Source organism: Nannobrachium achirus (assembly GCF_963921795.1).
Source record: "Nannobrachium achirus genome assembly, chromosome: 10".
NCBI lineage: Eukaryota > Metazoa > Chordata > Actinopteri > Myctophiformes > Myctophidae > Nannobrachium > Nannobrachium achirus.
The window spans coordinates 16,192,658-16,217,313 of NC_137819.1; the positions used below are offsets into that span (position 1 = coordinate 16,192,658).

At 46.5% G+C, this 24,656-nt stretch overlaps 1 protein-coding gene across 1 annotated transcript in view; it reads right to left on the minus strand.

The window, feature by feature from the left end:
* Positions 1–21,732, minus strand: part of LOC308292858 (protein EFR3 homolog B-like) — a gene marked incomplete at both ends in the record, with an annotated part of 37,829 nt that extends 16,097 nt beyond the window's left edge. Inside the window, 6 exons of the mRNA XM_080735282.1 lie at positions 5,343–5,486; positions 6,246–6,367; positions 6,672–6,822; positions 7,523–7,650; positions 8,231–8,307; positions 21,666–21,732. Of these exons, the coding sequence (XP_080591408.1) occupies positions 5,343–5,486; positions 6,246–6,367; positions 6,672–6,822; positions 7,523–7,650; positions 8,231–8,307; positions 21,666–21,732 (689 nt within the window). The remainder of the gene's footprint in view (positions 1–5,342; positions 5,487–6,245; positions 6,368–6,671; positions 6,823–7,522; positions 7,651–8,230; positions 8,308–21,665) is intronic.
* Between the last annotated feature and the right edge of the window lie 2,924 nt (positions 21,733–24,656).

Consider the following 24,656-nt stretch of genomic DNA (forward strand, 5'->3'; position numbering starts at 1 on the left):
CTCAGAACTCATGTAGCTAAAGAGGTTTGCTAATGTTCCGTAATGACTCTTCAAGCTGCATATTCCATGGGGGTTGCGTGTGTCCGTGGTCAGCAGCTCCCTAGCATACAGGCTAGCAGAGGGTAGCGTCACGAAGCGAAGGGTGGCGCACGTTCTGCGCATACTGAGCGCATGGGTAATGTGGCTCTCTAGCATTCAACCTCCTTGTCACCTGGTCCGTTACGATTCTTTTTCGTTATTATATTATTTTATGTGCACGCGCAGTTCAATAGGGCAGGGATGCGCATGTATTATCAATGTCTATGCTTCGCTTGTGCCCACTGTTCAAGCTTAGCATACAGGCTTCGTTTGCTGTTCATGAGGATTTGCCTGGTCTCGGTTAATGCTAGCTTTGCCCAAGCTGCGGCTGCCTGCTGGCATAGCAGCTGATGAGGGCTGCCGATGCTACGCTTGGTGAAAACGCTAACATAACATGTTTGCAGCCCGGGCCAGAAACTGCCGCGTGTCTGTTGGCATCAGGGCGGCGTCGAGTGTGGCAGCGTTGAAGGTGAAGTCATTGGATAATATCCACTATCGAGCTGCCGTATTTGTTTCAATCTAAGGTATAGTTCTGGGTCACTGCGTATCGCACTGTATGTCCCTGTGGCGTTTCCGTAGCTGCGGCACTCAAGCTAATAATTACAGCTAGGGCTACTGCTAGTGAAAAATGACGAGTTGTTTATCGTTACAAACCATGTTAAAGCGACTACAGGACTGTTGCTATCACGTTCACCATTGCAGCTCCAGGATAAAGGCTGCTAACGCCATGCTTTCTTTTCAGCTTCAGGCTAAAGTGCTACATGTCTGTTGCTAACATTACTTTATCACTACAGATCCATGCCGGAGCCGCGGCAGGCCCGCTACTACATCATCATGTTATTATGGCAGCTTCAGGCTAAGCGGCTACATGTTCCACTAACAGTGTGTTTTATTCATAGCTTGTGCTGCGGCTGCTACATGACTGTTGTAACATCATGTTCTTATCCAGGATTCTCTTTATCCGTTGTGCTGCTATCTTGGAGGCTAGAATGGTCACATCATGGTGCTAGTGGCTCCTATAGTTCAGCTATTGGTAGCTCCACTCAACTGCGGCGGCGTGCTAGCATAACTGCTAATAATTTCAGCTAAGGCTGATGCTTGTAAAATACTGCTTCATGTCTTCTTTCAGCTCATGCTAAAGCTAATACTTGTTGGTTGCTAACATTCTGTTTATTATTTCAGCTCCAGGCCGGAGTGGCTGCAGGCCCACGGCTACGTCATCAGGTTATCATGGCAGCTTTATGCTAAAGCGGCTACATGTTCCACTAATCGTGTTTTACTTTATAGCTTCTTGCTGCGGCTGCTACATGTCTAACTGCTAACATGATTTCTATACTTTCAGCTCGTGCTGGAGCTGCTGCATAGCGGCTACAGCAGCAGGTCGCCATAGCAGCATGGCGCTGCAGCTGCTGAGGTTTCTGCTAACAGATTTGTCATTTCAGCTCCAGGCCGGAGCTGCGGCATGCCCCTGCCACGGCATCAGGTTAGCATTGCAGCTTTGTGCTAAAGCTGCTACATGTTCCACTAAATCGCGTTTTTCTTTGTAGCTTCGGGCCACGGCTGCTACATGTTGCTGCTGACATCATGTCTGTCCTTTCGGCTTCTTGTTGGAGCCGCTGCATAGCGGCTGCTACAACATGCCATCGTTGCAGCGTCGCGCTGCAGCGGCTGAGTGTTTTCTGCTAACATGTTTATTCTTATAGTTTCGTCCACTACTGTATAGTTCCATGAGACCAGTCAGGAGTCGGTTGGCACTGGAGAGGGCGTCGCTACTACAGCTTCCGCTGCTTCTGCCGCTGCCATGGGCTGCCAGCCTGCCCACCCGCCCTCCCGCCTGCCCGCCTGCCTGCCCGCCCGCCCGCCCGCCCGCCTGCACTGCCTGCCCGCCCGCCCTCCCGTCCGGCTGCCCGCCCACCCGCTACAGCATCAGTTGATGCTATTACCGCTGCTACCATGAGCATGAACCAGCGCTGCGTCGTGCTGGAAGCCTGGGGTGCCGGCCCATCTTCCGGGGGCGCTGTCAGGCTGTGACCGTCGTCGCCACCGCCAGGTCGCAAGGGAACATGGGAAGCTGCAGTTTCAGCACCAGCGGTGGGAACTCCATTCCTCTCGCCAGCTGCAGCTTTCCCAGATGCACTGAGGAGCCACACTCTAGCAGGTAAATAGCAACGCATTTGCTTGTTCGATTCTGTGAGCGTTCAGCCGCTCTCTAAGCTGCTAATAATAGGCAACCATAGTTACATAGCAGCGACTTACTTGTACTGAATGTTGGGCTTTAGCCGCTCTCTAGGCTTGCATAGCTTGCCTTTAAAGGTCAAGACGGGTATCTCGTGGAGATTCTTATATGTGCAGCAGCAGACTCTGCAGCAGGGCGCTCTGTGGGCTGCGAAAAATTTCTCGGTGATCCTAAAAGTCAGCGACCCTAGGCGTGGTTTCATTGCTATGGTCAGCTAAAGCTAAGATTGTATTTCTGCAGCAAGCACATGCGGTCACCAAGGCCAGGCTTAAGATGTGACTAGCACATGGCCTCTGAAGATTGCAGCTCGCAGTTAAACCAGGGAAGGTACACCAGTGTCAGTCGCAGAACTAACTCTCCCTTCTGTCCTTTCATGTCCATGCTGAACACCGGGCTGTCTGCCCGACGTCCTCGTCACACGACCCCCGGAGAGAGCTGCTAGATTGGCGGCCCGCCCCTCTTCACTCTGCATTCTCTCCGGATCGGTGCAGCCACACCACCAGCACTTCTGGTGCCCTCAGCTAACTCAAGATCCTGCACGCCCAGCTATCAAGCACACATAACACAGGACTGACCGAAGCGTGATGGTTCCAAGCTGGAGTTGGACGCGCTTCAGTTAACGCTTCTGCTGCTGATGCTAATAGTGCTGCAGGCACTATTAGCAGGGTTGTTCCATAGGGTTTCACTTTGCTGCTTCTGCTGCGTTACTCGGGGCACGCGCCCCTGATAGGTTGCATGTTTTCTTTGCTGCTTCTGTTGCGTTACTCGGGGCACGCGCCCCTGATAGGTTGCATGTTTTCTTTGCTGCTTCTGTTGCGTTACTCGGGGCTCGCGCCCCTGATAGGTTGCGGGCCACGATAAATTTTACGCTTTAATATTTCAATCATGCAAAGCTAGGTGGTTGCTGGGGTGTCAGTTAGGTAGGATGTATCAAGCTGTCTGGTGCTGAAATTATGAATTGAAGGTCTCATCGCTGCTTTTGATTCTGCTGTCTGTATATATATTTTCAGTGTGCTGCTCCCGCTTTCACTAGGCTGTTTAGTATGGCTTGGTTAGATTCAGTATATCATTATAGTTCAGCAGAACCGCCTTCCTCACCGTTGGTTCGGTCTGCCAGCTGCTAATATTCTTACTTATTATTTGCTTTATCAGTATTAATAGCGTTCGGCTAGCGTTAATTCTTTTACTATTATTTTGCTTAGTAGTATGTATAGTAAGCCATGCAGGCGGTACTATTCTTACTTATTTCGCTTAGCAGTATTAATAGTAATTAATTCTACAGCAATAGGACAGGCAGTTCATAGTTGCCCCCGCAGTAATGATAATTCTTAATCGCTAGAGTCACAGCAGAGCTGCCTTCCTCGCAGTTGGCTAGCGATGGCATGGGATTCTGAGCTTTTGGCGGTTTTGGGGGTTTTGTAGTTTTGGGGGGTCTCGGGCCCGAACTCGCTGTAATAAGATATGCCCTCGATACTCATGGCAACATGAGGATCGTGGGTCAGCGAGTAAGGGCCCTAGGCAGAATCCATGCCAAACAATGCTTCACTTAGGATATAGATTCTATGCTGTCTTATAGTAGCACTTAAGGTAGGCTGCAATATGCTGCGCTTATATAGGCCTTAGATATTATGCTGTCTCTATAGTAGGGTGCTCAATATGCCATGCTGTTATGCTGTCTCTATAGTAGGGTGCTCAATATGCCATGCTGTATGATGCTTGCTTACTGCTTCCATTCTGGTCAATAAAGTATACCTAAACCCAAGTGATCGTCTCCTGAAATGATGCGAAGATTCGTAGGATCGTAGCTAGTTCGGGAGGGCGGTCACAAGGGGGCGCGCGCGCGGAGGGGGACGGGACACTGGGTCCTGCCCCCCCCTTACCCAGGGTTCATAGGGAAAGCAGATGGTGGGTCTCAGTCTTGTTGCATAGCACTGCCCCGCCACCACCCCAGCTCCACCGTCAGGTTCTGCCTCGGATCCCCCGTGGGGGGTCTCGGGCCCGAACTCGCTGTAATAAGATATGCCCTCGATACTCATGGCAACATGAGGATCGTGGGTCAGCGAGTAAGGGCCCTAGGCAGAATCCATGCCAAACAATGCTTCACTTAGGATATAGATTCTATGCTGTCTTATAGTAGCACTTAAGGTAGGCTGCAATATGCTGCGCTTATATAGGCCTTAGATATTATGCTGTCTCTATAGTAGGGTGCTCAATATGCCATGCTGTTATGCTGTCTCTATAGTAGGGTGCTCAATATGCCATGCTGTATGATGCTTGCTTACTGCTTCCATTCTGGTCAATAAAGTATACCTAAACCCAAGTGATCGTCTCCTGAACTCCTGCTCATTGCTCTCACCTCCTTCCAGAACCCAGTAACATTATGGTTAAGGAGCTTATCAGCCATAGAGTCTGCTCTCATTGTTGCTTCTTGCTTACTAACGTATCGTACAGCATATTTATATCTACTGTTAGTGAGCTTTTTATGTTCCAAGACAGGTCCCTGTCTGGGCCGACCTGCTAGAATCCAAGCCTTATGGGCCAGCTTAGCCTCTGCATGGTGAGCTGCCACATGCTTATTCCACCCTGGCTTTACTTTCTTTATCTTAGTAGAATAAATATAAAAAGGTCTACTGGCCTCACACATAGCCCCCACAATACAATCATAGAAAGTACATAGGTCTTTGCTGTGAGAATGTACATTACAATTCACATCAGAACAAAGGACAGCGTCATATGGCAGATATACATCACTCAGAAGATCGTCAGTTCTCCCATAATAAGTCAGAATGTCATCCTTTGGGAGTTTGGACCAATTTAATTTAGCCTTGCAGGCACTATTCACCTCTTGGGACATCTCAGGAAGACTGTCCACATCAAGCACCATCATGACAGGAACATGGTCTGACATGGATGCCTCATAGACAACTTCCATCCTTCATCTAACAGTAGAAATCAGCACACACCTGACCCCCCCCCCCCCCCCCCCCCACACACACACACACACACAAACACAAACAGTGGTACGTACGTGTCAGCGGTGTGTTGCAGGTTGAAGAGCAGAGAGGGGACGATCTTCTCCATGTGCTGAGGGTCCCAGATGTTGGCCTGCAGCTCATCACTGACCGTCTTCCTCACCACACCCTGGAGACCCCGGATACCTGACACACGCAGTCTGCACGCATACACACACACACACACACACACACACACACACACACACACACACACACACACACACACACACACACACACACACACACACACACACACACACACACACACAACAGGCACGGCAGTAGTGAGTGAGTGAGTAAAGCTTCTAGGACCATGGACAGCTACTGAGTGAAGATTTCAGAACCATGGACAGCTACCGAGGGAAGATTTCAGAACCATGGACAGCTACTAGCCAGGCTTACTCATCTGCCAAGAGAAAAGCCTGGTCAAGATATGAAGCAGAGAGAGTTCTAGGAGGTGGGGCAGAATTGTCCCTTAAGTTGTCTTTTTTCATGGTGCAGTGTCCCTGCAAACGCATTCCCTGCTGGAAAAAATCTGGTCTACGTCTTCTGCTCCGTCGGTTGCGCTTGCAACAAAACAATATACAAACAAAAACATCGATTCGGACAACATTGCACCTATTAAGAACGAGTTAAAGAGCTACAATCTTTGTGTTTGTTTCGCTGGGGAATGTAAACAGCACTTCCGCTACTACAGCTAGAACCAACCGGAAGTCATATCTTGTCCAGGGTGGACAGTTACTGAATTGAGAGAAGATTTCACGGATAGATGGATGGATGGATGGATGGATGGATGGATGCATAAAGGATGGATGGATGGATGGATGTATGGATGCATAATGGATGCATAAAGGATGGATGGATGGATGGATGGATAGATGGATGGATAACGGATTGATAAAGGATGGATGTCTTACTCGTTGCAGGTTTCTGGGTCGTGGTCGGATGAGTGACACATCTCACTGAATCGACAGACGAAGAAGTCGTAACTACGGTGATACGATGCTGTGTCCTCCTCGATGTTGGCAAACTTCACAAACTACACACACGCACACGCACACACACACACACACACACACAGTCACACAGTCATGTGCAACAAGCTTTAGCGGTTGGGAAAGAGGGGCATTTGCATTTCTTTCACCCTAGTGAAAACTGCATTCATGGTCTGGAGAAGGCACTTTTTACAGACGGATAAAAGGCATTAAGTGCTCAAGCCCCCTTTGATGTCTATGTGTGCACGTGCCTTTGGTTCCTAGTATCTATACACTAGGTGGTATACTCTACAACGTACAGAGTTGGTTCCTAGTATCTATACACTAGGTGGTATATAGTGTACGTACAGAGTTGGTTCCTAGTATCTGGAGGCTGGGTTTAGGACTCTCCAGCAGCTTGCGGACCATGGTGAGGAAGCTCTCTACAAACAGGTTGATGGTCTGACAGTGACACGCCATGAGGAGCTGGTCCAAGGCTTCCATAGCCATGTGCACGTACCTACACACACGCACGCACGCACGCACGCACGCACACACATACACACACACACACACACACACACACACACACACACACACACACACACACACACACACATACGCAAGCGCGCAAGCACACACACACACAGACACACAAAGTTATGTGAAAACGCTGGCAAGGGCAGCTATAGACAGTGTTTTGACTCTAACAGTTAAAGTGGTGATAAAGCCAAAACATTTGTTGATCTACAAGTTCACAATGGGTCACAATGTGATGTTTTTCGGAGCTTGTAGATCAGCAATTGTCTACATCATTTGTCCTCCACAATTAACTATGACAGATGCTTGTCTGTGAGTCTGTGAATGTGTGCGCGCGTGCGTTTGCATGCGTGTGTGTGTACGTGATTTTTTAGTTTATGAGTGATTCAAGAATGAATCATGAAGATTTCGTTCATTTCCTTAAACTGTTAAATCCCCTCCCCCTGAGATCAAGCTACCGGTATGAGTCGATTGTGAACAAATCGTTTGAACGGATCATTACCGTGGATGAAACTATTCCTTCAGTGAAAGTAGCGGTTTTGCCCACCACTAGTGAATGTGTGTGTGTGTGTGTGTGTGTGTGTGTGCGTGTGCGTGTGCGTGTGCGTGTGTGTGTGTGTGTGCGTGTGCGTGTGTGTGTGTGTGTGTGTGTGTATGTGTGTGCGCGAGCGTGCACGTACCCGTATCTGTGTCTGGCTATGTCCCTGGACAGCCTGTCGGACAGATAGGCTCCGATGCGGTCCAACTTCTCTGGCGCGGACAGAGCGTAGAACGTTAGCTTCTCCATGTTAGCCTTCACCAAGCCATCCTGCACACACACACACACACACACACACGCACACACACGCACACGCACACAATTCAATTCAAGTCAAAGGGCTTTATTGGCATTGGAACTTGAGATTGCAGAAAACATACGCTACATTGTTAAAGCAGAGGTGTACACGTGTCGAGGTTACTCAATGCAGACAGTGCAGGGATACTGTATATACAGTATATTAATAGTTATTAAGGTGGTTTTGTTCCATTTGATATCCTCTTATCACAGCAGCTCACAAATCCTGCTGCTGTGTTTGCACATTTTTGTACCTCACCCAGCAAAAATGGGCGTTTTTTTATTATCATTGTCATGTTTTTTTTACTTTCCTTGGGTAGTTATGATCATACACACACACACACACACACACACACACACACACACACACACACACACACACACACACACACACACACACACACACAAAGCAGTTGAAGGGGGGTGGGTGATGGGGCGTCTGTAAGTTGGTGTACCACAACATGATGCACCACAAATGACACTTTGTAGATCTGCTGTTCCTCACTGTTTAGTTTAAAGGTGGGAACATGAGGGTAGAGGTGAGGACGTTTACCTCTGGGTCTTCGGGAAAGATGTTGTCAACCAGTCTCTTATAGCGAGGTCTCAGCGCACCACAACACCCACACATACCTGCACTCAGACAGACAGACAGGCAGACAGAGAGAGAGAGAGAGAGAGAGAGAGAGAGAGAGAGAGAGAGAGAGAGAGAGAGAAGAGAGAGAGAGAGAGAGAGAGAGAGCAATAAGATGTCTTTGTCATGAAATAAAACGCATCCAACTCGACCGCTGCTTATTTCCGGGTTGTGTCTGCGGTGGCTCGGGGTGGGTGCATTTTATTTCATGAGAGTTTTCCCACCACAGAAAATATACTTTCAACCATGCAAAACTAAATTTGTTTAGGTGAGTAGCGAAGTAGTTTTGTTTATTTTGACTGGAGTTGACCGCGCAGAATAGACTTTCAACAACGCAAAACTACCAAGGTGAGTAGCGAAGTCGTTTTGTTTACTTTGACTGAAGTTGAGACCTCGTAGGGGTGGATAAATCCTGGTCTAGTCTTTGAGTCAGAGCGTCAGTGAGAACTTACTGAAGCTCTGTACCAGAACTACCAGGCAATGTGTTGAGCTGCCTCCAGGGAGACACTTCCCTGTGATCTCGACCAATAAAAAGTGTTTGGGGGCGAAAACCTCGCTCAAATAGAGACTCGGCGAGCGGAAATAAGAGAGGGGTGGACGACGTGCTTGTCAGTTACGGTACGTTTGGACAGTCTCATTGAGACAAATGTATTCTAATGATGTTTCATCGCTGGCATTGCGTCGCGTCGCTGGCGTCGCAGTCAGTGTTGGATGAGCTGCCAAAGGTCTCATGACGAAATGTTTTTTACAATAAAATCATGGTCCTTCAAACGTGTATTAAAAGGTTTTATTAACAATGTTGCTGAACAAACACTCTATAGCAATGATTATTGATTTAACACTGTTACTGAACAAACACTCTAGCAATGATTACTGTCACAATATAGAGCTACTGTATTTAACACTGTTACTGAACAAACACTATATGAGAACTATGTAACAACAGAATATTGTTCCTTTTCAAATGTTGCTAATCTAATCTCTCATCCTTATCCTTTTTTTCCTCTTCCAATCTCTGTCCATCTTTTACATTCTCTCTCTCTCTCTCTCTCTCTCTCTCTCTCTCTCTCTCTCTCTCTCTCTCTCTCTCTCTCATAACCAGTAGTGTGTGTGCGCGCCGGATTAAGTGCTGAAGGATTTGATGGCAAACAACATCCCATAATGAGCACACACACACACACACACACACACACATACACACACACACACACACACACACACACACACACACACACACACACACACACACACACAGTCATGTGCAACAAGCTTTAGCGGTTATGCAGACAAAAACATTGTATCACAAGCCGCTCAGCCTATTAGAGAATAGCGTCTCTCCACTCCAGTGAGCCATAGTCTGCTAGTAGAAACTGGTATAAAAGTGAACGTTTTTCAGAAGGCTAAGCTTAGCTTAGACGTTGAATAGACATTATTTCAATGGCTATATACAGTATAGATTAAAAGGTATGTGCGTGACATCATCATCGTACCCGGAAGTTATGAGGGAACCCTACTGAGCGGCAAAAAACGACTTTCTGGCCTTGACCAGAAAGCCCATACATCCAAACAGAAAAGTCCTATCTGATTGCATCAAACAACGTTAAACCACCTTAAACTCACTTTGCCACTCGATTTGCCATTCACTTTATGCATGCGCATAACCTATATAGATGGTCTATATAGATCTCTATTAGACATCTAATCAATGTCTAATCTAAGCTTAGCCGCCAAAAAACGTTCAAATTTAGACCAGTGTAAGCGTTGCATTTAGACGTATTTTAGGCATCTAATATCCCCCCAAAAATGCTCAGTGGGTCTACAAGCCCAAAAAGTGTCGCAATGTGAGGCGATGTGAAAGTAAGTAAAGTTCTTTCCGCTGAGATGTAGTGGAGTAGAAGTAAAAGAATTGAAACACTCCAGGAAAGTAAAAATGCCTCAAAATTGTATTAAGGTAGGCTACAGTACTTGAGTAAATGCAATTAGTTACTTTACACCACTGCTTACAGGCAGTCAGAAACCTTCCATTGAGAAGTGTGTGAAGACAGATAAGCAGGAACACAGATTGTGAGCAAAGCTATTTATAGACTGTAGAGTTGGCGCTTATCTGTCATTAAAGCACAAACAGTCGTTTGAATCTAACCAACTGCAGTGCTTTGTTCAAGGTGTGAATCTGGACGTGTTTTAAACGGTGCTTTAAGTGATTTTCTTTTATTACATCTCCGGTTATAATAAGTGTTAACAAATAGCTCTATTTCATCATGTTCTCCCCTTGTCCCTTAGGGTAGGTACCCTCACGAAACATGCAGTAATCCTGGTCTCTAAACTGCCTCCCCCTGGCCACCCGGGGTGCCTGATGGAGGGGAAAGGAACTGGTTGGAATAACCAGGTTCCTTCCACACGCTATGTCCTACTGCGGAAGCAACCCCCTGTCAGGTGATAAGATGCGGCCTGCTCACTCCTCATGCACTGAAGGAAGCATGAGCTCAGATCAGGGCCCTCCCCAGGTTGGCAGAGGGAGAGCAGCGCCCAGGATTACAGCTTAGGCAATTGGCACTGGGTGAAAAAAGGGTTCCGAAATTGTGGGATAAAAATAAAGAATAAAAATAATGATAAAAAATAGCTCACAAGTGTGCATGTGGGAGATCTAGCAGCTATGAGCTTCATGTCAACCACTATTGTCTAACTATTAATTTTCCGAATGTCTGTCCGCCGTCTGTCCGCATGCGGACATCACTGATACTAAACAGTGTCACCACCATGGTAACAACAACTGACTCACTGACTGACATCATTACAGTTCCCAAATTTGGAGATGACATCACAGACTATCCTGGACACAGAACACTATATACCGGTATGGGCATAAAAGAGTGCCAGCCAGACAGACGGATACAACGGGTATTGCACAACTGGACATGGATGGTGACTATTCTGCCCAACGGGCACCGGTCTGGGTTCTCCAACATTACTTCTGAGACTCCTACATTCAATCCCTCATCGCACACCCCCGGGCACAGGACTAGTATTCATTAAATGAGTAATATGTCATGTGTTACATTCTATTAACATTTAATTCATAAAAATATGTAAATAAATAAATAAAAATAAATGGTGCATTTATATTGCGCTTTTATCCAAAGCGCTTTACAGAGATTGTGCATTACATTCACCCATTCACGCACACATTCATACACCGGTGGCGGAGAAAACCATGCAAGGCACCAACCAGCTCACTGGGAGCAATGTGGGGTTCAGAGTCTTGCCCAAGGACCCTTCGACATTAACTCAGGGGGAGCCCGGATTCGAAGTGGGAACCCTTCGGGAACCCTTCGTGCTCTATTAGCGGTTTCTCTACCCCTGAGCTATGCCGCCCCACATCAATGCATATTTCTCTCTCTATAAAAGAGAGAGAGACCTTTCTGTCTCTCCCTTTTTACAGCTGACTGCACACACACACACACACACACACACACACACACACACACACACACACACACACACACACACACACACACACACACACATGCATGCCCGCACAAGCGTGTTTTCAATTGATTGGTTGATCAATATATGGCTGATCAATGCAATCTCACACTGCAGAGCATTACGCACTCACGCACGCACGCACACACACGCACGCACGCACGCACGCACGCACGCACGCACGCACGCACTATGGGGCTCGAATCGTGACACGGGGACGTTGGTGCGTGCGCGTGCACGCATTCGATTTTATCTGTGTTGTACTGAACGCATGGACTTCTCCTGTAGTTTTTCAATGGCATTTAATAGCATTACACGTATAGGCGTCGCTGGCACGCGTAGCTGTGTGTCTTCATTTAAGTGGCCAGGCGGGGTACACGGGGACGCGTTTAATTAGGCGTTTGTGGCGAACGCATGTGTTAACGCACGCATACATCTTTTGGTCATGTGGCCATCATGCGTGAGACGACACGGTCAAATGCAGCGCCGCCATGAACTGTACGCGTGATTGACTTGTTGCTCTGCTCTGGGACGCACGTGTGAGCTGTGTGCCACCCATTTGATTCTCAGCGCTAAACCTGCGTGTGTGTGTGTAGACGTGTATATCAAATAAAACATCCATCCAGAGTCTGGATTCCAGACGTTCATGCGAGCATGCGTTGGTCTGTCACTGTGGGCTGCATGCTCTCTGTGCTCCTTAGGGCTGGCGTAGCAAATTTGCTTTATATAGGCCTATTTGAATTGAGATAAAATACAGACCCTCAAGGACCACCGCGGTGGTCCTTTGGTGAGTTGGTGGTCCTGGTGGTCCTGACTGATTGAGACTATACATATTTCGTTAATTTATTTATATTTATTTATTTAACTGTTTTTGTTTTGTTTGGTGTTCCTAAGTTGAGCCCTTCGGAATGGCTGCCTTCTGGTTATGTTGTCAGTTAAATTGCTTTATTTATTATTAGTTTAGTTCTGTTCAGTTATGTTGTGTTTAGACTTTATTTCGTTATTTGTTTGTTTTGTTTAGTTATTAATTTCAGCTCTGAGCAGCGGCCTTTTCTTCGTCACAATTTATAAGATCGGTGAGTAGGCCTACAGCCTCCTAGCCTTTAACTGTTAGCAATATATAGGCCTACCCAATGGCCAACGTAGAATGTAGTCATCTTGGTCTCTTGTGATCTTATCATTTATTTATAAATGTATTTTATTTAATTTCAGCTGCTTGCTGTCTGATTGGATTATTCGCCGGAGCGAGCGCCCTGCGGCGGTGCGGCCTCCCGGCGCGGCCTTGCGCCCAGCGCTGGATTTTTGGGACTCTCCAGAGAGAGAGAGAGAGAGAGAGAGAGAGAGAGAGAGAGAGAGAGATCGTTTTGCTCACTGTGTATGAAAGGCTCTCTCTCTCTCTCTCTCTCTCTCTCTCTCTCTCTCTCTCTCTCTCTCTCTCTGTGTGTGTTTCAAATGGATGATACGCACGGAGCGAGGAGCGGAGAGAGATAGAAAGGGAGAGAGAGGAGAGAGGAGGGGGGGGGGGGGGTGTAGACAGACAGATACGTGGTTCTCCTCCTAGTCTCGCCGCTGTTTTAATTATTAGCTTCCAATACTACATTATAGGCCTCTTAATGTAAGGCTACTGCAGCCATGTATTTCATGAGGAGAGCTGGAGAATGGAGAAAGATCAGGGCATTATTACGCAGCGGTCCAGCGGACAGATCACTAGTAGGCTAATATTGCTGTTAAATAGTGTGTTATTTGTCTAATTTGTTAAATTGTCATGATGAGGCAATGCCCAGTGCTCCAATCCACAGTAAAACGAAACAGCTGCGAGCCTGTGACCACTTGTCGCGCTCGTTAGTCCTGCGCTAAAAAAGTTGAGATTTCATTCATAGATTCCTCACGCATAACTGCCAAGTATAGGGAATTTAAACATCCCACGAACAAGCTGTGGGTTTGTTTCTTTCTCTCTGTCGTTCTTAATCTTGTTCGCTTTCGCTCTCTTTTTCTCACTTGATCAGGCTATCTCTCTCTCTCTCTCTCTCTCTCTCTCTCTCTCTCTCTCTCTCTCTCTCTCTCTCTGTGTGTGTGTGTGTGTGTGTGTGTGTGTGTGTGTGTGTGTGTGTGTGTGCCGATCATCATCATAGATTCAGAGCCTAATAACTAATATGTAGGCCTACTGGTAGCCTATTTGCTCCGCCTAAAAATAAACACGGAATGCATGCCAAAATGTTGCGTGATGCCTAATCAATGGTTGTTGTGATAATCGATTTGGGTGCACGGTGGTCGCCCGCAGTGAGTGCACCTTCAGGATGGCTGTGCATGCATTCATTATCATTATTCATTACTGTCTGAAAAGTCATCCAATAAACTGAATAAAGACTACTATGTGAATTGTGAATAACCCTTTACCTTATAGGCTACTGTCACTGCCGGCCTGCCGCTGTGATGTGATGTGATGCATTTTGAAGGTCCATGAAGAAGTAATCCGTTATTTGGGGTGACCAGAATGCAGGATAGACTATCATTAGTTGGCTGACTGAGAATATAATGCCACAATGGTTTAAGTTATCTAATGTAACTTTGAGAAGCGCAGAGCTGGTCCATTCAGACCAGCTGCGGGACTGCTGCGCTAATTGGGTTAACTCGTTGACCCTATAGCAGGCGCGTACACTTCATTAAGGCGAAAAGGCCGTCGCCTTACATTAATTCTGTAGAAAATGTTAAAAATAGCCCCCAAAGCACCCCCAAGCACCCAAAAGGCCCTGCTAATTTCAAGAATGTCTCTCAACCCCCCTTGCACACTCGCTGGGGAAGGCAGCCAGCCAGTTCTTTGGGATGTAAATTGCTTCTCCTCGCCTTTTCCTCGCCTTTTGTTCCTGTGCGTCTTTTGTTATAATGGTGTTACAGGGCAGGGGAGGAGATTTTGGGCCATTATCACCTCTACCTGGCTGAAAGGTGGGCTACTGTATAAAACAGGCTCTCAGACTAGCCTTGATTCATTACTGACTGAACTCCAACATGGGACCACCAGCTAAGAAGAAGTTCACCCGCTCCAGTTCACCGCCGCCAGCAAAAGCAAGCCGCCTTCTGAAGACCTCCCTGCCGCCGCTTTGGAGCCGCCTTCGCCGCCTTCCGAAGACCTGCCTATAGGGCCTATAGGCCTAGGCCTACTTGCGCTATTCGATTTATAATTGAAAAATGGAAATGCAATGACAGTAGGCCTATTAATTCATTTATCTATCTGTCTAGACAGACAGACTGATCATTTTCCCATTGCACACGAGAATTCAGCACCGCAGGCAGCCCCTCATCACAGACAGCGTGTTAAAAGTGGTTGCACTTACAGACTTACTTGCGTATATGAGACAGAAATGGGCCTCTAATATTTGACAATTTGGCCAATGTTTAATTTGTCACGTTAGAAATGTTCAGATACTGCTCTATAGACGTAGACTTTGTTGGTTTGTTTACTGTTGAGTGAGAAAATGGTGCATATTAAGTTAATCATCTGGGGACAAAATAATTTGGGTCCCAACCCACAGGTTGAGAACCACTGGTATAGCTTTCAATGGATCAATTATGCGCGGTCATTATTTGCTTTCAAGGAAAAACAAACAATAGATGTGTGAATTACGCCGGTCATTAGCTCCTGCTGTGACATCAAATGAATATGGTCCACCAATTAAGGATCAAAGCAAAGGCAATTGTGGTGATCGAGGATTTCGGTGTCTGGAGGTTTATGAGTGGAGTTTTTTTTTTTTTTTTTTTTTTTTTTGTGGGGGGGGATTCGACAAGAGATGACTATTTTCTGAGGAGTTGCTCACAGAGTCAGATAAAAGGAAAGTGCCACTGGAGTGAGGAGAAATATTGTATGTATCCTATAGGCTATGCCTAAAATAGAATATTGCAGGCCAAATCGTGGCAAATGGAGACGTTTTACGCGCAGCGAAAGCCTGGGCTGCGAGGAGAGATTGATAGAGCAGAGAGGGAGGGCGAGAGGAGAGACAGCCAGGTTAAGATAGAGAGAGACGTTGAATATACATTAATATCTTGCTAAACTAAGTATAGGCTCTATATAATTTGTCTGGTTTATTGCAGGGTTTAACGCCGCTGGTTTTATTTTTTGATCGCCCGTTTCCGACCGCGATAAGCGCCGCAATTTTGCTGGGGTGCACTGTTGATTTGTATACATTTGAAAACTTGAATTGGGACCAACATTGTGCATCAGTAGGCCTATACCGTTGTTATACCTACATTTTTATGTTAATAATCATTCATAATTCCATTGTTTTTTTGTTTTACCGTGGAGTAAATCTCATGTCTATACTTTGAAAGAAATATGCCAGTTCAGCTGTGAAAGATCACATCTTAAGCCTGGACTTTGTTTAATTTGGTTTCTAATTTAGTGCGTAGACAAAACGATATAAGATAATACAATGTATAAAAAGCATATAAGTAAAGTGTCCCTCTGGGATGAAAGCTGCTGTTGGATGTTTTCTGTCTGGCATCATAACTTAGTTTCGAATACCGTTATGTGGTAGATGTGCGCACAGTGTGTGTTGGGTCACAGGGGACGGGGACGGTGGGAGAGAATTAGAAATTAGTAAAACAGACATTCATTGAGAATTTGAGAAAAGGCCTTCTGAATGTTGATGGGTTTTTGGAGAGCTGTCCAAGAGCCCCAAATTACGCATGAACGAGAAGTAAGCTGCGTTTCAGAGAGAGAGAGAGAGAGAGAGAGAGAGAGAGAGAGAGAGAGAGAGAGAGAGAGAGAGAGAGGCCGCCGCTGCAACCCATTTTGTGCCCGACTGCGCGCTTTTTCAATGCACCACCCACATATCAAATGAATTAAACAGAGCAGGCATCACAACCATTGATCTGGCATCACGCATGCTTGCTTGCATGCATGCATGCATGCCGTGATTATTTTTAGGCGGCGAAAATATGAGTTATTATGATGATCATGATTCTTTTTTCTTTTTCTCTCATTTTTTGGTGCACTTTGGCACAACCATTGCTCTACACAGAATGGAAACGACAGTTACCAGACTACCAGTAACTACTCATCGACAGAGGGAGAGGTTCATATGGATACAGCCAAAAGCGACCTTATCATTTAGTTGACAGCGCCATGCAGCCGTTAACTGCTGCTGCTTATTTATTTAGGAAAAGAAACAAATGACAGAAAGAGAGAGAGGGAGAGAGCGATCGATCCACTCAGAGTTCATTTAGGCCTACGTGTATATTCGTTTTTCCAGAGGGGCGATTTGGTTGCAGCAATAGGCCTACATAACTTAGCGCAAATGTGTGCATGTGCGTGTGTGTGCGTGCGTGTGTGTGTCAGTGTGTGCGTGTGTGTCCAGAAACGTTTTGGAAACGCCACCTTAATTGTCTTCTTGGCTTGCGATCATAAATAGCCTACGAATAACGAAACCACAGCAAAATATCCTTCATCAGATAAATTAAGGGGACTGGAGTAAAGGGATATAAGAAATTGTCCATTTTAGAAGTAGGCCTATTTAAGCCTTTTTAAGCACTTGTATATGGAGCGATTGGAGCCTATTAGGCTATCTTATAGGCCCATGGGCCGCCAGGCGCACACATATGGATTGTTTATGTGATGATGATAATGATATAGGAATAGGACTAATGCAACAGCGCGACAATAGGTGCATTTCATTGACCAATCTGATCTAAATAAAGACAGACAGACAGACAGACAGACAGACAGACAGACAGACAGACAGACAGACAGCGTCGTGCACAACTGTGCGACTTGTCAGTAGCTATATATTCCATGTCCATCAGTTTTGGGCCGACGATAGGCTATCATTTGATAACAAGACAGACCCCAGCCAAACTGCGAAAAATTGCCGATCTACAAGCTCACAACGAGGTGTGTCTACAGACTACACAACATGCATGCTTGCGAGTTTGCAGATCTGGTGAGCTACCCCAAGGCATACTATAAAGCTTTGATTAGATTAGATTAAATAAGCCATGTCACAGTGACCCATTGTAATTTGGCAACTTTTTTGAGCCTATTGTTAAATCAAGTAGGCGTATAGACTATATTTATTGCTCCTAATAATTAACAAATTAAGCCAGCAATATAGCCTACATTACAGCTACGTGATTTCATCTGTTCTGTAGGATATTATTCAATCATTAATGCGGGGAATGGCGCGTCGTTGCTGTCCGTGGCTCCCCGGGGCTCCGGTGGGCCTGGCAGGCTGGCCCAGTTGCCCACTGAACGGCGGGGTGACAGGCGGTGGTCCGCGGGGCCGGGGGACCACTGGATGAAGCTCCGATGCTGCCCCAAGTGGATTTGTCTGCAGACCACAGATTAGGGGGGCGGATTGTGTGAGGGATGCTATTGGATAGTATGAGAATTACTCAATCCGCCCCCTGGAATCTCAATCCACCCCCTAGCTCGGAGCTCCAGGGCCCAGGGGCCGGCCCCTCGCCGCTCGAGGCCGACCTGGGGGGCACTCTCGGTGGGGCAGGCCGGCGACGGCGCTGCCCCCCCGGCCCTGGAGCTCCGGAGGTGGTCGAGTATGCTGGTGCTGGGCGGAAAGTGGCCCAGATGGGTGTCTCTACTCGGGTTTGGGATGCAAAAGGTGGTCCCTGGTTCTCTGGAGGTCCCGGGGACCCCCTGAGCTTGTCTCCCCTGCCCCTGCCTTTTAGTGTTAGTCAGTGCTTAAAGTGGGCACTGAGCCAGGGAGCCTGGAGCTCGGAGCTCCAGTCCAGGGCCCAGGGGCCGGCCCCTCGCCGCTCGACAAGCTCAGGGGGTCCCCGGGACCTCCAGAGAACCAGGGACCACCTTTTGCATCCCAAACCCGAGTAGAGACACCCATCTGGGCCACTTTCCGCCCAGCACCAGCATACTCGACCACCTCCGGAGCTCCAGGGCCGGGGGGGCAGCGCCGTCGCCGGCCTGCCCCACCGAGAGTGCCCCCCAGGTCGGCCTCGAGCGGCGAGGGGCCGGCCCCTGGGCCCTGGAGCTCCGAGCTCCAGGCTCCCTGGCTCTCCCCCCCCCTCCCTCCTTTGAAAAACTCTCCAGAGCAAAGTGGGAACTTCCTCCATCAGGAGGGTGCCCCGTCCGTGCAACGTCATAGGGGGTGGATTGAGATTCCAGGGGGCGGATGAGTCATTCTCATACTATCCAATAGCATCCCTCACACAATCCGCCCCCTAATCTGTGGTCCAATAGCATCCCTCACACAATCCGCCCCCTAATCTGTGGTCTGCAGCCAGACGGGACTCTGCTGCCTGGGTGTTGGCGCCGCCTCGGTGGACGCACAAAGCCTTATTTCTCGGTCAATTCTCAAGGGATTTTTCTAATTTTAAGTACTGTATATCTGTGAAGTGTCTGAATACAGTGTATATAGGCCTAAATGCTTTAATTGTCCCTCCATCAAACCATCAAGCTTGAAGTACAGGAATAATACTAGGCCGTTACAAGATTGCGTTGAGAGAGAGAGAGAGAGAGAGAGAGAGAGAGAGAGAGAGAGAGAGAGAGAGAGAGAGAGAGAGAGAGAAAGAGAGGGAGAGAGAGAGAAAGAAAGAAAGAAAGAAAGAAAGAAAGAAAGAAAGAAAGAAAGAGAGAAAGAGAGATGGGGGGAGATGCACATAAACTCATTCCTTTTTTTTCTTCTTCTTCTTCCACCCCTATGAACTGCCGCTCTACGCACAGCTGAATCGTTCGCTTATAGAAGCAGCGGCCGCGCATTGCTTTTGCAAAAATAGAAGGGCTTTTTTTTCCAGTCAGTGCCATCCTTTTTTTTTTTACATGACGGGTCACGCGTACCATAGTGGAACCATAGTGGACATTTACATGACGTGTCCACGCGTACCAATGCAGGGCAATCGTGTGCGCCGGAGTGCCACTGGAGCAGAACTAACGCATGCACACACGCATGCATATCTAAACAAAAACCATGCTGCACAAGATGCGTAGCAACGTTCAGAAGGCATTAAAAAAGCTTCATACACGCACGCACGCACGCACACACACACACACACACACACACACACACACACACACACACACACACACACACACACACACTTACACTAATACGCATATATCTTACCATAACATACGGTAGGTATACTTATACATAATATGTGTATAACACACACATAGAATGTTAGTATGTAGAAATACATACAATATGCATTTATAGAAATACATCTACAATAATGCAACTTAATCGTATATGTATACAATTATGTACAATATAAATGTCAATACATGTTGTGATGTTTCTTACCGTACATGGCTGACACACTGCAAACTCACAGCCGGGCTGCTTCTAATCTACACACACAGACACACACACTCTCCCTCTCTTGTGCGTGTGCACTATCTTTTGGCTTACTGCACGTGTGTGTGTACGCCCCATGTAGCTTACATTACATTAAAGTGCAACGCCTCACACACACACACACACACACACACACACACACACACACACACACACACACACACACACACACACACACACACACTTCATTCAGAGAGATCATCCCTCCTCCGCTGTGATCTGTCCATCCATTTATCTGTTAATCCCTCCCTCCCTCCATCCCTCCCTCTATCATCCATCCGTAACGCTCGGGATTCAAACCAGCTGGTCTCCCGCGTGAAAGTCCAATATCTTAACCATTGAGCAACTCATGTATCCCTTTGGCTCAATGGTTAAGATGCTGGACTTTCATGTGGCGGGAGACCCTGGGTTTGAATCCCGGGCGTTACACATCCATCTATCATCCATCACTGTATTTGACGTTTCTTCCGGGACGCTGACTCTGTGTGGGTCAAAAGTGCCAATCCAAAAACACAGATAAAATGACATCATATAATCATGCCCTACCCTTTTACCATTCACCCAACACTGTGGGTGTGGCTAACTTCAGCTGGGTCACCACCCACCATAACAACCAGGCATACTTAATGAACAGGTGGGTATGGCCACATGAAAACCTGATTTTAACTCTTTCTGTACACTTTTTTTAAAACAATTCTCCTCCTAGTATAATCATAATACCTGATAATCATTTTTTTTTGGGGGGGGGGGGGGGGGGTGGAAACCTGCCAATAGACCATGTTCACCTGGCGGCCATGTTTGAAATGTTGTACCTACATAGGGTGGCAATTCATTATCTTAATGGCAAGATGGCCGCTGTGTGAACATGGTCAATAAAGCCCTGTTGAATATTGAATTGATAAGACCTGGAAATGACGTGCTGTGATTGGCCAGTGTGGTCACTTTGACTGGCAGCGGCCTATCCCTCGGCCCCAGTTGTTACACGTCACTCCAATGATGTGTCAATCTTTATATATCTATGGCTCGAGGGATCAGGAAGTGTAGAACATTAATCTCTCTCTTATGACTGGAATTAACACCACTTAACATCTGCGAGCCCTTTCACATGATCACATGATCACACACGCGCTTGCACACACACACAAACACACACACACGCACACACACACGCACACGCACACGCACACACACACGCACACGCACACGCACACACACACACACACACACACACACGCATGCACGTTTTCTATGGACCATAGCTTAGACACGGATCATCGCGTTTGTATTTTGTATTTTTCCGTATGAAAGGAAAGACCTTGAACGGCCGTGAATGGGAGACTCCGCGCGCACGGAGCCATCGAAAATCAGGTAAATACGATAGGAAAAAGCCTTGGCAGTTAATCTACATAAGTTATGGCAAAACTATGGCAGTCTAAGAGTTCATAGAAGGCATAAAGAGCAGACACAACAGTTAGGAAGGTTTAGAGATCAGTGTGTGTGTGTGTGTGTGTGTGTGTGTGTGTGTGTGTGTGTGTGTGTGTGTGTGTGTGTGTCACCTGCAGGGCTCTGGTGGTCCAACACAGACACACAGTCCTGCAGCAGCCTCCTCGGGGCCTCCGGCATGGTCGGCATGGCAACCACCCTGGGCAACGATCCCATCCCTCGAGGGAGACTCCAGTTTCTGGGCAGACTGGGCATGGTGGGCAGACTGGGCATGGTGGGCAGACTGGGCATGGTGGGCAGACTGGGCATGGTGGGCAGACTGGGCATGGTGGGCAGACTGGGCATGGTGGGCAGACTGGGCATGGTGGGCAGACTGGGCACTGGGATCCCTCTAGGCAGAGACATGCTTGGCAGGCTTGGCACTGGGATTCCTCTAATAAGTGATAATAAGTGGTAATAAGTGATACTGCATGTTCTTGGTTGAAATAAGTGTTGAACAGCTCTATTGTGATTATTAGATAAATTATTAAAGATAAATATGGATCTATAAATCCATAGTTAAAATAAAACAGAGACCAAAGGACAATATCTTTTAGATTGCTGTATTTTAAGAGAGTCAGACAAGGAAGACAGACAGTGAGCATACCATCCTAGTGGTAGCTTGATAATTCTCTCTCTCCTCCAAGATGGAGGAGAACAGTATATAAAGAGTACAGTTTATGACAGTAAGAATCGTGGGACTCATTCATTTGTTCCCAGATCATAACAAGGAACTGAAGGAAAACAGTGACACGTAGTGTTGGTCATTTTCCACTAGTGACATACAGTATATCATGATTACAGTCATGGCAACCAAAGTTACCATGACCTGCAATCTATTAGCCTGAGCTTATAGTATCCGACCAAAATGTGGTCTCCTATAATACTGTAAGTTCAGTTCATAATATATCCTTATATGGTCATATGACCCTCGTACACAAACCATACAATTATGTATCATAATTTATATCCTAACAGTGATACTGTAGTAACCATTGCTATAGAGTGTTTGTTCATTAACAGTGTTAAATAGCTCTATATTGTGACAGTAATCATTGCTATAGAGTGTTTGTTCAGTAACAGTGTTAAATAGCTCTATATTGTGATACATTGCTACAGAGTGTTTGTTCAGTAACAGTGATAAATAGCTCTATATTGTGACAGTAATCATTGCTATGGAGTGTTTGTTCTGTACCAGTGTAACGATATAGAGCTATTTAACACTTATTGTTTGACAAATAAGTGCAAATACAAAACTTTACAGACCTTGGAAGGGACATGCTTGGTAGTGCGGTTCCCCTGGGTAGTGTGGTTCCTCTGGGCAGACTGGACACGTTGACGTTGATGTTCCTGGGTAGTGTGGTCACTCTGGGTATGGGCATGATCTGCACACACTGATCACAACCACACTAATCACAACCACACTAATCACAACCACACTAAACACAGCCACACTAATCACAGCCACACTAATCACAGCCACACTGATCACAGCCACACTAATCACAGCCACACTGATCACAACCACACTGATCACCAACCGCACTGATTACAACCACACTAATCACCAACATGATCACCACATTGTGTGTACACTACACAAAAGGACTAACTAACAGAAACCGTATTGTGTGTGTTTACAAAGCGACATAGAGAAAATGTTTTTAGTTTCAGTCTTTGTCAAAGATCTCTAAAGTAGCTTTATAGCAGACATAAACAGTGTTTTTGTAGAGCTTACAGATCGACTGTTTCTTGCTATTCATGTTACTGAACCTTTTGAAAATGTCCTCTAACACGTGTAAAATCTAAATAAAAACGAATAAAAAAAAAGGAAAACTAAACCCAGCCTTAATAAAAGAAATCACACCCATTGTGAAGTGAGCGGTGCCTTTTATGAGTTAATTTCGTCAAGGGTCCCACTTGGTCAATGAGCCATGCTCTGTGGCAGGCACGTGCACACATAGACATCAAAGGGGGCCCCTTTATCCGTCTGCCCTCTCCAGACCGAATCCAGTTTTTATGCATTTGGTGAAAGAAATGCAAATGCAAATGCCTCCTTTCCATGCCATACCTGAAGGCAGCATTCAAGATAATTGCCATGTCCAAACTCTCCTTAACTTGAACGCAGCATCCTATGTTGAAAGAATTGCCCTCTCTGTGTAGAAATCCATGCCGTTACGCCACATCTCCATAGTATTGACTTGATTATGCTTAGTTCTGCATGGGGTTCAGTGTGGTATCAAGCACTGAAAAAAAAAAAAAAAAAAAAAAAAGCTCACAACAGATCGCGTTGTGAGCTTGGAGGTCAGCTATTTTCGATATTTTCACCAAAAGCGGCTAGCACCGCTCAGATCAACTCCAAAAACAATTGAACTCTAAACTGAAAAGGTAAACCAAAAGTCCCAAAAGTAATCACAAGCATTTTAAATACATGAATTTAAAACTAACCTTGACCTGTACACACGGCCACCCACCGAGTGACCGGCGGAGTTCAGGTGGAGTTCAGGTGGAGTGGAGGAGGTTGGTTTGAAATCACCAGGAGGTCCAACAACTACTGAGAAGACTGGAGAATCTCTCTCTCTCTCTCTCTCTCTCTCCCTCTGTCTCTCCCTCTGTCTCTCTCTCTCTCTCTCTCTCTGTCTCTCTCTGTCCCTGTCGCCCTCTGTCTCATTCTCTCTCACCCCTCTCTCTCGCTCTCCTGTAAATCCAACATTCCTCTATACATTAACCCCTCCAGCACCACTGTGTTAGTGGCAAAAGTACCTTTTGCTACTGTGTTTAAGTAGCAAAAAATAGCAGATTGTTTTTGATCTGCCATTGTTTATTCGGAACCTGAATTATTTTTTTGCTATTGTAGAATTGGAATCCTGAAAAGTAAAACGTATTTAATTTCAAATGCATTTAGTTATACGTATGTTCAGGGGTGAGATGCCATGGGCTCGCGTGGGCCACACTTATTTTGCTGCACGCACGCGCGCCTCATATGCACACACTTAACACACACTTAACAATAAAAACAGCGTGCGCGCATGACGTCTTAAATTTAGAGGACCCTCCATATCACA